The following is a 15,951-nucleotide window of genomic DNA, read 5'->3' as shown; positions in this document are numbered from 1 at the left end:
TGTTCATATTGATCATATTTTACCTACAGACATGGAAGGAGTTGAAGGTGGGAATGATTCAATTATTTCTGACTCATCAGATAGTTTTGATACACCAGTAGCAAATCGTAAATCCAATGTACTGGAAACAAATCCAGGAGAGAATCAGAATGAAAGTCTGAGTTCGAGTCAGGAAAACAAAGAGCCTGGAGTTAGAGTGAGTTCAAATGAAAATCAAGGAAATTCCGTGGAGGAAAACGTTCCTCAGGATGAGCCTCGAATGAGTTTAGATTCGACACCATGTTTGGAAGGTTCTGTTCGAGAACGAAGGTATCCTCTTCGAAAGAGAAAACAAGTGGTGAAGTTAAATTTGTAAATATGGAAAAAAAATAAGTTTATATCTATCCTGTGTTACGTAGAAACATGAAAGTTATGTATGATGTTTGTTATGATGGCTTCTTCATTAAGGAGGGAGATGTGTAATGTCTGTAAGCTTGTAATGTTTGTAGCTCCACACTGTGGATGTGGACGTATTGTGTACTGCAAGTGCAGGGTTAATAATAAACAGAACTAGGCAGTTTCCGTAGTCTTCCGAGAGAGCTGCCTGCCATGTTAGGAGCTGTGTGTGCTTGTGCTATGTGAATATATCACAGAGACGAAGTCCCGTCTTCACACCGAGGACACTCTCCATCGTGTTGTGTGGCGCTACCACCGTGCTCAATGGGATAGATTCAGAACAGATCCAGCAGCTCAAAACTGGTCATCCATGAGGCACTGTGGGCCATCAGCAGCAGCAGAATTGTATTCCACCACAATCTGTAACCTCATGGCCCAGCATATCCCTCATTCACATACCAGGAATGAATAAAAAAGGACTTTTAAATTCTGCGAGTTGCAAGACAAGCCGTTTTGACATCTCCCTCGAGATGTTTTCACTTTTTGTCCCCATCAGAAGTCCCCTTGTCTAGCTAGTTGTTGGTGTGAAGGATCTGCTGACCACCACATGTTCCCATCCCCAGCTGAGTGTGCCACAGCTGCCCATGGTCACCTAAACATTCCCTCCATGGCAGATTCTGTTGTGTCACACACACTGACATGAAAGGTGTTTTTTTTTTTAAATCAACAGTCTGTTTAAGGTTTCTGAGTTATAAGAACATGAGAAATAGGAGCAGGAGTAGGCCATTTGTCCTCTCGATAAGATCATGGCTGAACTTCTACCTCAACTCCACTTTCCCGCCCGATCTTCATATCCTTTAATTCCCTTGGAGTCCAAAAATCTATCGATCTGAGCCTTGAATATACTCAATGACTGAGCATCCACAGCCCTCTGGGGCAGAGAATTCCACCCTCTGAGTGAAGAAATTCCTCGTCTCAGTCCTAAATGGCCGACCCCTTATCCTGAGACTATGCCCCCCCTAGTTCTAGACATTCCAGCCAGGGGAAACATCCTCTCAGCCTCTACCCTGTCAGTCCACCTCAGAATCTTATGTTTCAATGAGATCACCTCTCAACTCCAGAGAGTATTGCCCCATTCTACTCAATGTTTCTTAATGTCTTTCAGCGGCGTATTATTCAACAATAATTTGAGTCACACACCATCCAAACTTAGAAATATATCGGCGTGTCTTCATCGTCGCTGGGTCACAATCCTGGAACGCCCTCCCTAACAGCACTGTGGGAGCACCTTCACCACATGGATTGCAGCGGCTCAAGAAGGCGGCTCACCACCACCTTCTCAAGGGCAATGAGGGATGGGCAATAAATGCCGGCCCTGCTAGCTATGTCCACTTCTTTTTTTATTTGTTCCTGGGTTGTGAAGTCAAAGGTGAGTCAGCATTTGACTGAGTGTGACATCAAGGAGCCCGAGTAAAACTGAAGTCAATGGGAATCAGGGGGAAAACTCTCCACTGGTTGGAGTCATACCTAGCACAAAGGAAGATGTTGTGGTTGTTGGAGATCAATCATCTCAGCTCCAGGACATCGCTGCAGGAGTTCCTCAGGGCAGTGTCCTAGGCCCAACCATCTTCAGCTGCTTCCTCAATGACCTTCCCTCCATCATAAGGTCAGAAGTGGGGATGTTCGCTGATGACTGCACAGTGTTCAGTTCCATTCACAACTCCTCAGATAATGGAGCAGTCCATGCCCACATGCAGCAAGACCTCAACAACATTCAGGCTTGGGCTGATAAGTGGCAAGTAATATCTGTGCCACACAAGTGCCAGGCAATGATCATCTCCAACAAGCGAGAGTCTAACCACCACCCCTTGATATTCAATGGCATTACCATCGCCGAATCCCCCACCATCAACATCCTGGGGATCACCATTGACCAGAAACTTAACTGGATCACATAACTTTTAACATGAATACCGTGGCTGCAAGAGCGGGTCAGAGGCTGGGTATTCTGTGGCGAGTGACTCACCTCCTGACTCCCCAAAGCCTTTACACCATCTACAAGGCACAAGTCAGGAGTGTGACGGATACTCTCCATTTGCCTGGATGAGTGCAGCTCCAACAACACTTGAGAAGCTCGACACCATCCAGGACAAAGCAGCTTACTTGATTGGCACCCCATCCACCAGCTCCAACATTCACTCCCCCCACCACTGGCGCACCGTGGCTGCAGTGTGTACCATCTACAGGATGCACTGCAGCAACTCGCCAAGACTTCTTCGGCAGCACCTCCCAAACCCGCAACCTCTACCACCTAGAAGAACAAGGGCAGCAGGCGCATGGGAACACCACCACCTCCACGTTCCCCTCTAAGTCACACGCCATCCTGACTTGGAAATATCTTTTTGTTCCTTCACCGTCGCTGGGTCTAAATCCTGGAACTCATTCCCTAACCGCACTGTGGGAGAACTTTCACCACACGGACTGCAGCGGTTCAAGAAGGCGGCTCACCACCACCTTCTCAAGGGCAATTAGGGATGGGCAATAAATGCCGGCCTTGACAGTGATGCCCACATCCCAAAAACAAATTTAAAAAAGATGTGATCCCTGAAAGTATCAAGCCAACTGGATATGGTGGTTAAGAAGGCATACGGAATGCTTGTCTTTATTGGCCGAGGCATAGAATATAAGAGTAGGGAGGTTATGCTTAAATTGTATAATACTTTGGTTAGGCCACAGCTGGAGTACTGCGTGCAGTTCTGGTCGCCGTATTGTAGGAAGGACATGATTGCACTAGAGAGGGTGCAGAGGAGATTTACGAGGATGCTGCCTGGAATGGAGAATCTTAGTTATGAGGACAGATTGGATAGGCTGGGTTTGTTCTCATTGGAACAGAGGAGGCTGAGGGGAGACCTCATTGAGGTGTACAAAATATTGAGGGGCCTGGACATAGTGGATAGTAGGGGCCTATTTCCATTGATGGAGGGGTCTATTACGAGGGGGCATAGTTTTAAGGTGGTTGGTGGAAGGTTTAGAGGGGATTTGAGGGGGGGCTTCTTTATGCAGAGGGTTGTGGGGATTTGGAACTCACTGCCTGGAAGAGTGGTGGATGCAGAATCCCTCACCACTTTTAAGAGATGGTTGGATGGGCATTTAAAGTGCAGTAACCTGCAGGGTTACGGACCTAGAGCTGGTAATTGGGATTAGACTAGATGACCTTTTGTTGGACGGCGCAGATATAATGGTAAGTACAGCAGGGAATCGAATACGGCCAGAGTGATCTCCTGGACGGGTCGGAAAGGAATTTTCCCAGATTTTTTCTCCCTAAATTGGCCTGGGTTTTTAATCTGGTTTTTGCCTCTCCCAAGAAATTACATGGCTCTGGTTGGGGTGGAGTGGAGAATGTTTCAGTATAAGGAGGAGGACAATGAAGAGGAGTCTGGCGAGGCCCCCATTGGATAACTCCCCCATCCACGGGGGAGGCAGTGCGGAGATGCAGCCGGACCAAGAGTCGCATGTCGCCAGCTCGTAATGGACCGGCTCCTAAATGGAGGAAACTGAGGAATATTGCTAACACCGGACACGCTATGTGCCCCATAAAGGTATATCTCCGGGGAACGTTGGAATGATATACAAGGCACCAATGGCAAAGAATGAATCATAAATATTACTCCAACAAAGTCACTAAAACCCCCCCCCCCACCAAAATAAAACCGTATAATACACAAGGTAATGTTGCAGGGCACTGAGCAACAATGAAGTTCCGTAAATCAACCAAACCTTTTTAACGCCACAATTTTCAGCTGGCACGCAAAAACCTCCTTGTGTAACGCCTGATTTCGTGCCCCTGATCAAGGAGCCTCATTTTTTGCTGAATTTTGCAGACGAGGGCGCAAACTTTTTTCAGGTGGTTTTCAGGCGGTATCAGGACCGCCTGGCCACCATTACCATCTCGAAATAACTAAAGCCGAAAATGCAGCCCTTTGACTCTAAGTAGCCAGCGGTATCTCAAAGGACACGAGTGCCAAGACTAGGCCTGATCGTCCGCTAGAGAAGCACATGGGCAGAATATAAAGCTCTGCGTCCGAGGTATGAGGGAAACTATGATAATGCCGTCAGCTATTTTATTAACTCAGACTGAAGACATTGAAGGGGCGTGCCAACTAGATCCCGATTATTGCGGCCTTGCTGCGGGCCCAGAGAGTGGAAAGTATTTTTCTTCCCTCTCCCCTCCAAGGCCACATGACGCGCACTCTCTCCACTGACGGCCACCCCCCCCCGCCCCCGGTCTCAAACACCAGATTAATCAGGAGAAACGCGCAATGATTGCCAACGGACACAGGCCGGCTCTGCTCCTGCGGATACACTGGATAGATTGTCTGCACTTGCACACGTTTCCTTGCAGCCACTTGTCAGCTTCTGACACCTGTACCCACACACGCCACAGTACAATTCAGTTCCTGTCTGCCTTCTTATCAGTGACTTACTCAAGGGGCTTAAACACAGTCTAACTATATGCGGCAGTGACTCACTGTGCATCAATCTCTAGCTGTTTATTTTATTTTTGTGTTCTCCCTGTTCAGCTCAGTCGATGTTTGCACCTGTGGCGCACTCTGACTATGTAAGCAGTCGCTCGCTTATACGATGACCCAGTCCAGTCAGGAGCAGGGCAGCAGTCTGTTTGTCACAGACTAGGTCATCGCACTTCCTCAACTACAAGGAATGGGTGGAAAATGTGGCTGGTTATACACAACTGTGAAAGGTTCCCAAAGTATTTCCCTTGGCGAACCAATCATCCACCCATGTTCTGCTGAAAGGCTTATCTGGGTTTCAGTATGGTATCCGGCCACATGTCTGAGCGGCTGGTCCTGAGAGAACATTTTGCACATTTGCGGAACTTTAGTTTGCTTCCGAAAGATGAAGTGGGGAATGTTCAAGCAGTCTTTGCTCCTGAAAATATCTCGCTCTCAACCCAAATGCTGAAGTTCAAGCTGTTTCCAGAAGTATTTGACGATAGTTACTTGTTAATAGCAGTGAGTGGAATGTGGAAGCGAATAAACTTAGTGAGATAAACACTGCTTTAAAAGTCAGTGGCACACAAAGGGACATGTCCAAGTGTTCAAATGGTATCCGACAGTAAGACCCAACATTGACTGAACATGGAGTCTTTGTATCGCTGAGACTATTCTACGCGTCTCAATATACAGGGGAGACGACTGCTGCTTATGCCCCAAACATCAGGAGGGACAATTGGGGAGCTCACCCATCGGGACACTAATTTTTTTAAGTTGGAAAAATGAGTGCCTGGCGCTAATGTTTTTTAATTTTAAAACAATTTTCCCTTTGCATTCCAGGAAGGATGTGGAGCGCGAAATCAAGCACTGCACTGCTTTCCTGGAGCACAACAGGCAGCAGGCTGGGCGGTGGGGCACTGGGCCGTGGGGGGAACACTGGTCAGCAGGTGGGGGGGAGGGAGGGGGCACTGGGCTGGGCAGTAGGCCGGGGGGGGAGGTAGGGCACTGGGCAGCAGGCCGGGGGTGGGGGGGGGGCACTGGGCTGGGCAGCAGGCGGGGGGTGGGGGCACTAGGCTGGGCAGTAGGCCGGGGGCGGGGGGGCACTGGGCTGGGCTGCAGGCGGGGGGTGGGGGGTGGGCACTGGGCTGGGCAGCAGGCAGGGGTGGGGACACTAGGCTGGGCAGTAGGCCAGGGGGGGGGCACTGGGCTGGGCAGCAGGCAGGGGTGGGGACACTAGGCTGGGCAGTAGGCCGGGGGGGGGCACTGGGCTGGGCAGCAGGCGGGGGGTGGGAGGGGGCACTGGGCTGGGCAGCAGGCAGGGGGTGGGGGCAGTAGGCCGGGGGGAAGTGGGGGTGAGTACTGGGCTGGGCAGTAGGCGGGGGGGAGTGGGGGTGGGCACTGGGCTGGGCAGTAGGCGGGGGGGAGTGGGGGGGGGGCACTGGGCTGGGCAGCAGGCAGGGGGTGGGGGCAGTAGGCCGGGGGGGGTGGGGGGGGCACTGGGCTGGGCAGTAGGCGGGGGGGGAGTGGGGGGGGGGCACTGGGCTGGGCAGTAGGCCGGGGGGGGGCACTGGGCTGGGCAGTGCTGCTATGTATGAAAGCGCCTTCTCTGCATTAAAGGGAAAGGCCATCGCTGCAGGCTCTGCAAAGGAAAAACTTAGCTGGACCCGGAGAGCAGTCGCGATCCGGCCCGATCAGCCCGATGCCCTGCCGCACATTGCCGGGCTGATCGATGGCGAGAGAGAATGGGAAATTCCTTTCACTAACCTGGGCCACCTGGCCTTTAAGCAATGCCCCCGGAGCGCCCGTGCTCCCGATCAATGACTCCAGCAGCTGCCGCTGTTGTCGCTCGCCGATGCTGCAGGGGGCGGAACCGAAGCTCGGGAGATGCACGACCGGGGCGATGACATCACCATCTCCGCCACACCGCCGACACAAACCTCCCGCCCAATATAGTGGGAGTCAATCTTCTCGCTGCGCCCAATCGGTAAATTCTTCCCGACCCGTTATCGCCCCCCAGAGGCGATAACGGGAGGTGCTAAGCAGGCCAATTTCTAGCCCAGCAATCTCCCCTATATATTGATGGGACAAACCAACTGGCGAACATCCCCTGAAATCTTCTCACAGACCCGTGGGAGAGGGGATGGAGACCCCCTGGTATAGAGCACATCCACAACACTGTGGGGCAAATGACTGCACAGGGGGAGACAGCAAACGGTCGAAATGCAGTGGTGAGAGGGGATTTGATAGTCAGGGGGATCGACAGACGTTTCTACAACGGCCAACGCACATGATGTGTTGCCTCCCTGGTGCCAGGCTAAAGGACATCACTGAACGGGTACAGAATATTTTGAGAAAGGAAGAAAGATTTGGATTTCTATAGCACCCTTCACAATCATTGGACGTCTCAAAGCGCTTTACAGCCTATGAGGTACTTTTGGAGTGTAGTCACTGTTGTAATGTAGGAAACGTGGCAGCCAATTTGGGCACAGCAAGATCCCACACAGCAATGTGATAATGACCAGATAATCTGTATTTTGTTATGTTGATTGAGGGATAAATATTGTCCAGGACACCGGGGATAACTCCTCTGCTCTTCCTCAAAATAGTGCCATGGGATCTTTTACGTCCAGTTGTGAGAGCAGACGGGGCCTCGATTTAATGTCTCATCCGAAAGACAGCACCTCCGACAGTGCAGCGCTCCCTCAGCACTGCCCCTCCAACAGTGCGGCGCTCCCTCAATACTGCCCCTCCAACAGTGCGGCGCTCCCTCAGTACTGCCCCTCCGACAGTGCGGCGCTCCCTCAGTACTGCCCCTCCGACAGTGCGGCGCTCCCTCAGTACTGCCCCTCCAACAGTGCGGTGCTCCCTCAGCACTGCCCTTCCGACAATGCGGCACTCCCTCAGTACTGCCCTTCCGACAGTGCAGCGCTCCCTCAGTACTGCACTTCGACGTTGCAGCTCTCCCTCAGTACCGCCCCTTTGACAGTGCAGCGTTCCCTCAGTACTGCCCCTCCGACAGTGCGGTGCTCCCTCAGTACTGCCTCTCCGACAGTGCGGCGCTCCCTCAGTACTGCCCCTCAGACAGTGCAGCGCTCCCTCAGTACTGCCTCTCTGACAGTGCAGCGCTCCCTCAGCACTGCCCTGGAGTGTCAGCCTAGATTTATGTGATTAAGTCCCTGGTGTGGGACTTGAACCCATAACCTTCAGAGGGAAGGTGAACAGCCAGAATTCGTGGTCGATCATGGCAACAATGCCATAGGAGGGAAAAGGGTTGATGTACAGACAGAGTTTTAGGAGCTTGGGAGGAAATTCAAGAGCAGGACTTCACAAGGTAGTAATCTCTGGAGTACGCCCAGTGTCACGTGGCAGTGAGTATAGGCATAGTCGGATAAAATAGATTGTGTGGCTGGAGAAATGGTGCAGGAGGGAGGGCTTCATATTCCTGGGGCATTGGGACAAGTTCTGGGGAAGGAGGGACCTATACAGGCCGGACAGGTTGCAATTAACAGAGCTGGGAATTAATGTTCTCACGGGAAGGCTAATTAGTGCTGTCGGGGAGGGTTTAAACAGATTTGGCAGGGGAAGGGGCATCAGGATGAAATATTGGAGTGGAGAAACACAAATGCACAGAGGACTGGAAGAGACAGGCTGGAAGGGCTATAGACAGGCTTAGTGAATGGGCAGCTGGAGAATAATGTGGGAAAATGTGAGGTTATCCACTTTGGCAGAAATAATAGAAAAACAAATTATTATTTAAATGGAGAAAAATTGCAAAGTCTGCAGTACAGAGAGACCTGGGTGTCCTTGTGCATGAAACACGAAAAGTTAGTATGCAGGTACAGTAAGTGATCAGGAAGGCAAATGGAATGTTGGCCTTTATTGCAAGGGGGATGGAGTATAAAAGCAGAGCAGTCCTGCTACAACTGTACAGGGTATTGGTGAGGCCACACCTGGAGTACTGTGTACAGTTTTGGTCTCCGTATTTAAGGAAGGATATACTTGCATTGGAGGCTGTTCAGAGAAGGTTCACGAGGTTGACTCCGGAGATGAGGGGGTTGTCTTATGAAGATCGGTTGAGTTGGTTGGGACTATACACATTGGGGTTCAGAAGAATCAGAGGTGATCTTACTGAAACTAATAAGATACTTCGGGGGCTCGACAAGGTGGATGCAGAGAGGATATTTCCACTCATAGGGGAAACCAAAACTAGGGGACATAGTCTCAGAATAAGGAGCCGCCCATTTAAAACTGAGATGAGGAGGAATTTCTTCTCAGAGGGTTGTAAATCTTTGGAATTCTCTGCCCCAGAGAGCTGTGGAGGCTGGGTCATTTAACATATTTAAAGCGGAGATCAACAGATTTTTGAGCGATAAGGGAGTAAAGGGTTACAGGGAGCGGGCAGGGAAGTGAAACTAAGTCCATGATCAGATCAGCCATGATCCTATTGAATGCGGAGCAGGCTCAAGGGGCCAAATGGCCGACTCCTGCTCCTATTTCTTATGTAGACAAAGAGCACGAGATTAAAGAATAGTTCAGAAATAGGAGGGATCAAACCGGGGACAAATGCAAGAGGCAGTTCAAATTGGGTTTAGTAGCAATAACAAAGACCTGGCTCAAAGAAGGAGTGGGGCGGGGATTGGGAACTTAATATTCCTGGCTAGAAAGTATTCCGGAAAGATAGGTGTAATGTATATACCTGTGAGTATGCTCACAGGTTTGCAGAGCTGTTGCATTGTGAGTGGCTTAGCCAGTCACGTGATGTTTGCAAGACTCAATAAAAACCCAGACAGTTGGATCTAGGTCATCCACGATGAGATATGCAGTTGTGAGCTTAGTGGATGAACTGGTAATGTGTAGTGTGATTGTTAAACCTTTGTTAATAAACCAACTAGTTCTTAATAGCAATGTGTTGCTATGAATTTTTAAGCAAAGGACCCATGAAGCAAATACATTCCAATAGGGATGGCAAAAAAGGAGGGGATGGCAGTATTGATCTAAGAAACTATTCTAGCACTGGAGAGGGTGATGTAGTTGAGGGGGTCAAAGGCAGAGTATATTAGGTTAGAACTAAGGAATAGAGAAGGAATTACGTGTATACTATAGGCCACTAAATAGTGGGAAGAAGATGGAGAAACAAATTTAAGAACATAAGAAATAGGAGCAGGAGTCGGCCATTTGGCCCCTCGAGCCTGCTCCGCCATTCAATAAGATCATGGCTGATCTGATCATGGACTCAGCTCCACTTTCCTGCCCGCTCCCCATTACCCTTCACTCCCTTGAGAAGGAAAGACTGTAAGAGAAGGGATAACCATCTGTGGCTAACTAAGGAAATAATGCATGGTATCAAATTGAAAACAAGGGCATACAATGTGGCCAAGACTAGTGGTAGGCCAGAGGATTGGGAAACTTTTAAAAGCCAGCAAAGAACGACTAAAAAAATGATAAAGAGAGGGAAGATAGATAATAAAAGTAAACTAGCACGATATACAAAACGAGATAGTAAGAGTTTCTACAGGTACACAAAAAGGAAAAGAGTGGCTAAAGTAAATGTTGGTCCCCTGGAGGATGAGACTGGGGAACTAATAATGGAAAACAGGGAAATGGCAGAGACTTTGAACAGATATTTTGTATCGGTCTTCACCGTAGAAGACACTAAAAACATCCCAATAGTAGATAATCTAAGGGCGACAGAGAGGGAGGAACTTAATACAATCACTATCACTAAAGAAGTAGTACTCGGTAAAATAATGGGACAAAAAGTGGACAAGTCCCCTGGCCCTGATGGCTTATATGGATGGATCACATGGATGAACTTCAACAATTGTACATCCCTGTCTGGAGTAAAAATAAAACGGGGAAGGTAGCTCAACCGTGGCTAACAAGGGAAATTAAGGATAGTGTCAAATCCAAGAAAGAGGCATATAAATTGGCCAGAAAAAGCAGCAAACCTAAGGACTGGGAGAAATTTAGAATTCAGCAGAGGAGGACAAAGGGTTTAAGTAGGAGGGGGAAAATAGAGTACGAGAGGAAGCTTGCTGGGGACATAAAAACTGACTGCAAAAGCTTCTATAGATATGTGAAGAGAAAAAAATTAGTGAAGACAAACATAGGTCCCTGGCAGTCAGATTCAGGTGACTTTATAATGGGGAACAAAGAAATGGCAGACCAGTTGAACAAATACTTTGGTTCTGTCTTCACGAAGGAAGACACAAATAACCTTCCGGAAGTACGAGGGGACCTAGAAACATAGAAAATAGGTGCAGGAGTAGGCCATTCGGCCCTTCGAGCCTGCACCGCCATTCAATATCATGGCTGATCATTCACCTCAGTACCTCCTTCCTGCTTTCTCTCCATACCCCTTGATCCCCTTAGCCTTAAGGGTCATATCTAACTCCCTCTTGAATATATCCAATGAACTGGCATCAACAACTCTCTGCGGCAGGGAATTCCATAGGTTAACAACTCTCTGAGTGAAGAAGTTTCTTCTCATCTCAGTCCTAAATGGCCTACCCCTTATCCTAAGACTATGCCCCCTGGTTCTGGACTTCCCCAACATTGGGAACATTCTTCCCGCATCTAACCTGTCCAGTCCCGTCAGAATCTTATACGTTTCTATGAGATCACCTCTCATCCTTCTAAACTCCAGTGAATAAAGGCCCAGTTCATCCAGTCTCTCCTCATATGACAGTCCAGCCATCCCTGGAATCAGTCTGGTGAACCTTTACGGCACTCCCTCAATAGCAAGAACGTTCTTCCTCAGATTAGGAGACCAAAACTGAACACAATATTCCAGGTGAGGCCTCACTAAGGCTCTGTACAACTGCAGTAAGACCTCCCTGCTCCTATACACAAATCCCCTAGCTATGAAGGCCAACATACCATTTGCCTTCTTCACCGCCTGCTGTACCTGCATGCCAACTTTCAATGACTGATGAACCATGACACCCAGGTCTCGTTGCACCTCTCCTTTTCCTAATCTGCTGCCATTCAGATAATATTCTACCTTCGTGTTTTTGCCCCGAAAATGGATAGCCTCACATTTATCCACATTATACTGCATCTGCAATGCATTTGCCCACTCACCTAACCTGTCCAAGTCAATCTGCAGCCTCTTAGCGTCCTCCTCACACCGCCACCCAGTTTAGTGTCATCTACAAACTTGGAGATATTACACTCAATTCCTTCATCTAAATCGTTAATGTATATTGTAAATAGCTGGGGTCCCAGCACTGAGCCCTGCAGCACCCCACTAGTCACTGCCTGCCATTCTGAAAAGGACCCGTTTATCCCGACTCTCTGCTTCCTGTCTGCCAACTAGTTCTCTATCCACGTCAGTACATTACCCCCAATACCATGCGCTTTGATTTTGTACACCAATCTCTTGTGTGGGACCTTGTCAAAAGCCTTTTGAAAGTCTAAATACACCACATCCACTGGTTCTCCCTTGTCCACTCTGCTAGTGACACCCTCAAAAAATTCCAGAAGATTTGTCAAGCATGTTTTCCCTTTCATAAATCCACGCTGACTTGGTCCAATCCTGTCACTGCTTTCCAAATGCGCTGCTATTGATTCAAACATTTTCCCCACTACTGATGTCAGGCTAACCGGTCTATAATTATCCGTTTTCTCTCTCCCTTCTTTTTTTAAAAAGTGGTGTTTTATTAGCTCCAGTCCATAGGAACTGATCCAGAGTCGGTAGACTGTTGGAAAATGATCACTAATGCATCTACTATTTCGATGGCCTCTTCCTTAAGTACTCTGGGATGAAGACTATCAGGCCCCGTGGATTTATCGGCCTTCAATCCCATCAATTTCCCGAACACAATTTCCCGCCTAATAAGGATATCCTTCAGTTCCTCCTTCTCACTAGATCCACTGTCTCCTAGTACATCCGGAAGGTTATTTGTGTCTTCCCTCGTGAAGACAGTACCAAAGTATTTGTTCAATTGGTCTGCCATTTCTTTGTTCCCCATTATAAATTCACCTGAATCCTACTGCAAGGGACCTACGCTTGTCTTCACTAATCTTTTTCTCTTCACATATTTATAGAAGCTTTTGCAGTCAGTTTTTATGTTCCCTGCAAGCTTCCTCTCATACTCTATTTTCCCCCTCTTAATTAAACCCTTAGACCTCCTCTGTTGAATTCTACATTTCTCCCAGTCCTCAGGTTTGTTACCTTTTTCTGGCCAATTTCTATGCCTCTTCCTCCGTTTTAACACTATCCTTAATTTCCCTTGTTCGCCATGGTTGAGCCACCTTCCCCGTTTAATTTTACTCCAGACAGGGATGTACAATTGCTGAAGTTGTGATCTTTAAATGTTTGCGATTGCTTATCCACTGACAACCCTTTAAGTATCCTTTGCCAGTCTATTCTAGCCAATTAACGCTACATACCGTCGAAGTTACCTTTCCTTAAATTCAGGACCCTACAACCATGCCATCAGGCACAGGCCAGGCACAGAAAACTGCGCTGATGCTCTCAGTAGGCTGCCATTGCCCACCACGGGGGTGGAAATGACGCAGCCCGCAGATCTAGCCATGGTTATGGAAGCATTTGAGAGTGAGCAATCACCCGTCACTGCCCGGCAGATCAAAACCTGGACAAGCCAGGACCCCTTATTATCTCTAGTCTGTGTGCTTCACGGGAGCCGGTCCAGTGTCCCAGTGGAAATGCAGGAGGAGATAAAGCCGTTCCAGCGGCGCAAAGATGAAATGTCTACACAGGCAGACTGCCTTCTGTGGGGCAATCGAAGAGTGGTTCCCAAGAAGGGCAGAGACACCTTCATCAATGACCTCCACAGTACCCACCCAAGCATCGTAATGATGAAAGCAATAGCCAGATCCCACATGTGGTGGCCCGGTATCGATGCGGACTTGTAGGGTCCTGCGTTCACAGATGTAATACATGCTTGCAGTTAAGCAATGTACCCAGGGAGGCGCCGCTAAGTTTATGGTCTTGGCCCACCAAACCGTGGTCTAAGATACACGTCGACTATGCAGGCCCGTTCTTGGGTAAAATGTTCCTTGTGGTTGTAGACATGTACTCCAAGTGGATTGAATGTGAGATAATGTTGGCTAGCACATCCGCTGCCACTACTGAAAGCCTGGAGGCCATGTTTGCCACACACGGCTTACCCGATGTCCTGGTGAGCGACAACGGGCCATGTTTTACCAGTGCTGAGTTCAAAGAACTCATGTCCCTCAACAGGATCAAACATGTCACATCTGCCCCGTTTAAACCAGCGTCCAATGGTCAGGCAGAGAGAGATGTGCAAACCATCAAGCAAGGCTTGAAGAGGGTAACTGAAAGCTCACTGCAGACTTGCCTATCCCGAGTCCTGCTTAGCTACCGCACGAGATCCCACTCACTCACTGGGATCCCACCTGCTGAACTGCTCATGAAAAGAGCACTTAAGACAAGTCTCTCGTTAGTTCACCCTGATCTACATGAACAGGTAGAGAGCAGGCGGCTTCAACAAAGTGTATACCATGATAGCGCAAATGTGTCACGCGAGATTGAAATCAATGATCCTGTATTTGTATTAAATTATGGACAAGGTCCCAAGTGACTTCCCGGCACTGTCGTGGCCAAAGAGGGGAGCAGGATGTTTCGGGTCAAACTTTCAAATGGACTCATTCACCGGAAACACTTGGACCAAATCAAACTCAGATTCACAGGCTACCCTGAGCAACCCACCTTGGCTCTACCTTTTTTGATCCCCCAACATACACACCAGCGGCAACCGTCACCACAGTTGACCACGAAGCAGAACCCATCATCCACAGCAGCCCTGCAGGGCTCAACACACCAGGCAGCCCAGCAAGGCCAGCTGCACAGCAGCCCAGCGAGGGCCCAACAAATGATTCAACAATACCAGCTTTCACACCAAGACAATTAACCAGGGCAAGAAGGGCCCCAGGTCGATTCACATTGTAAATAGTTACACCATTGACTTTGGGGGGGAGTGTTGTTATATATGTGGACTTGTATTTACTCTGTACCGCCACCAGAGGGCTCATCCACTGGAGTCCCAAGGGATCGCATAATCCCTTGGGAGCACAGGTATTTAAGGAAGCTTCACAGGTTGGAGAGACACTTTGGAGACCTGCAATAAAAGACTAAGGTCACAGGGTTCCTTTGAGCTCACAGGGTTCAGTCTGACTCTTTCTCCATAGACAACACTAGGGTCTTAAAAAAAGTGGCTGCAGAGATAGTGGATGCATTGATTGTAATCTACCAAAATTCCCTGCATTCTGGGGCAGTCCCAACAGATTGGAAAACCGCAAATGTAACGCCCCTATTTAAAAAAGGAGGCAGACAAAAAGCAGGAACCTATAGACCAGTTAGCCTAACATCTGTCGTTGGGAAAATGTTGGAATCCATTATTAAGGAAGCAGTAGCGGGATATTTGGAAAAGCATAATTCAATCAAGCAGAGTCAGCATGATTTAATGAAAGGGAAATCATGTTTGTCAAATTTGCTGGAGTTCTTTGAGGATGTAACGAGCAGGGTGGATAAGGGGGAACCAGTGGATGTGGTGAATATCGATTTCCAGAAGGCATTCGATAAGGTTCCACCTAAAAGGTTACTGCACAAGATAAAAGTTCTCAGGGTCGGGGAGTATGACATTTTCTGTGACCCAAGAAAGGCTGACAGCCAACTTACCAGAAACCTCTGGAGTACATTTCATTCATAACATCAGGACAAGATTAAAGCCAATGAAGAGGCACGAGTCAAGTAACACTGTTGCTGCCAACTCATACAGACTTACCTTCCAGGAGCCAGGACAACAAAGGGATGAAACCTGGGCTCTCACTGATGTACTGCAGACCTTTCTGGTTAATGCTCACATTGTACAAACACATCAACATTAGTCTGCAAGAGAAAGACATTTTCCCCAACATTAAACCTTTGCCTGCAAAATTAATCAATATCATTTTTTTGTCAGCATAGTCATAGAAATTACAGCAGATAGACCATTCGACCCATTAAGTCTATACCAGCTCTTCAAAGGGGGCTGGTGAGCTGCATCGTCCTGGTTCCTGGGGAGCAACCTCGCACCTG

General features: G+C 48.5%; 1 protein-coding gene across 3 annotated transcripts in view; it reads right to left on the bottom strand.

Annotated features, from left to right (window-relative positions):
- hsf2bp (heat shock transcription factor 2 binding protein) overlaps window positions 1–15,951 on the bottom strand; it is a 121,084-nt gene that overhangs the window by 15,860 nt on the left and 89,273 nt on the right. For all 3 annotated transcript variants that reach the window (XM_070874322.1, XM_070874324.1, XM_070874323.1), the window contains one exon: window positions 15,659–15,762. In XM_070874322.1, the coding sequence (XP_070730423.1) occupies window positions 15,659–15,762 (104 nt within the window). The remainder of the gene's footprint in view (window positions 1–15,658; window positions 15,763–15,951) is intronic.

This window comes from Pristiophorus japonicus, unplaced genomic scaffold (assembly GCF_044704955.1).
Source record: "Pristiophorus japonicus isolate sPriJap1 unplaced genomic scaffold, sPriJap1.hap1 HAP1_SCAFFOLD_780, whole genome shotgun sequence".
In the NCBI taxonomy this organism is placed as follows: Eukaryota; Metazoa; Chordata; class Chondrichthyes; family Pristiophoridae; genus Pristiophorus; species Pristiophorus japonicus.
This window is presented reverse-complemented; position numbering and strand designations above follow the sequence as displayed.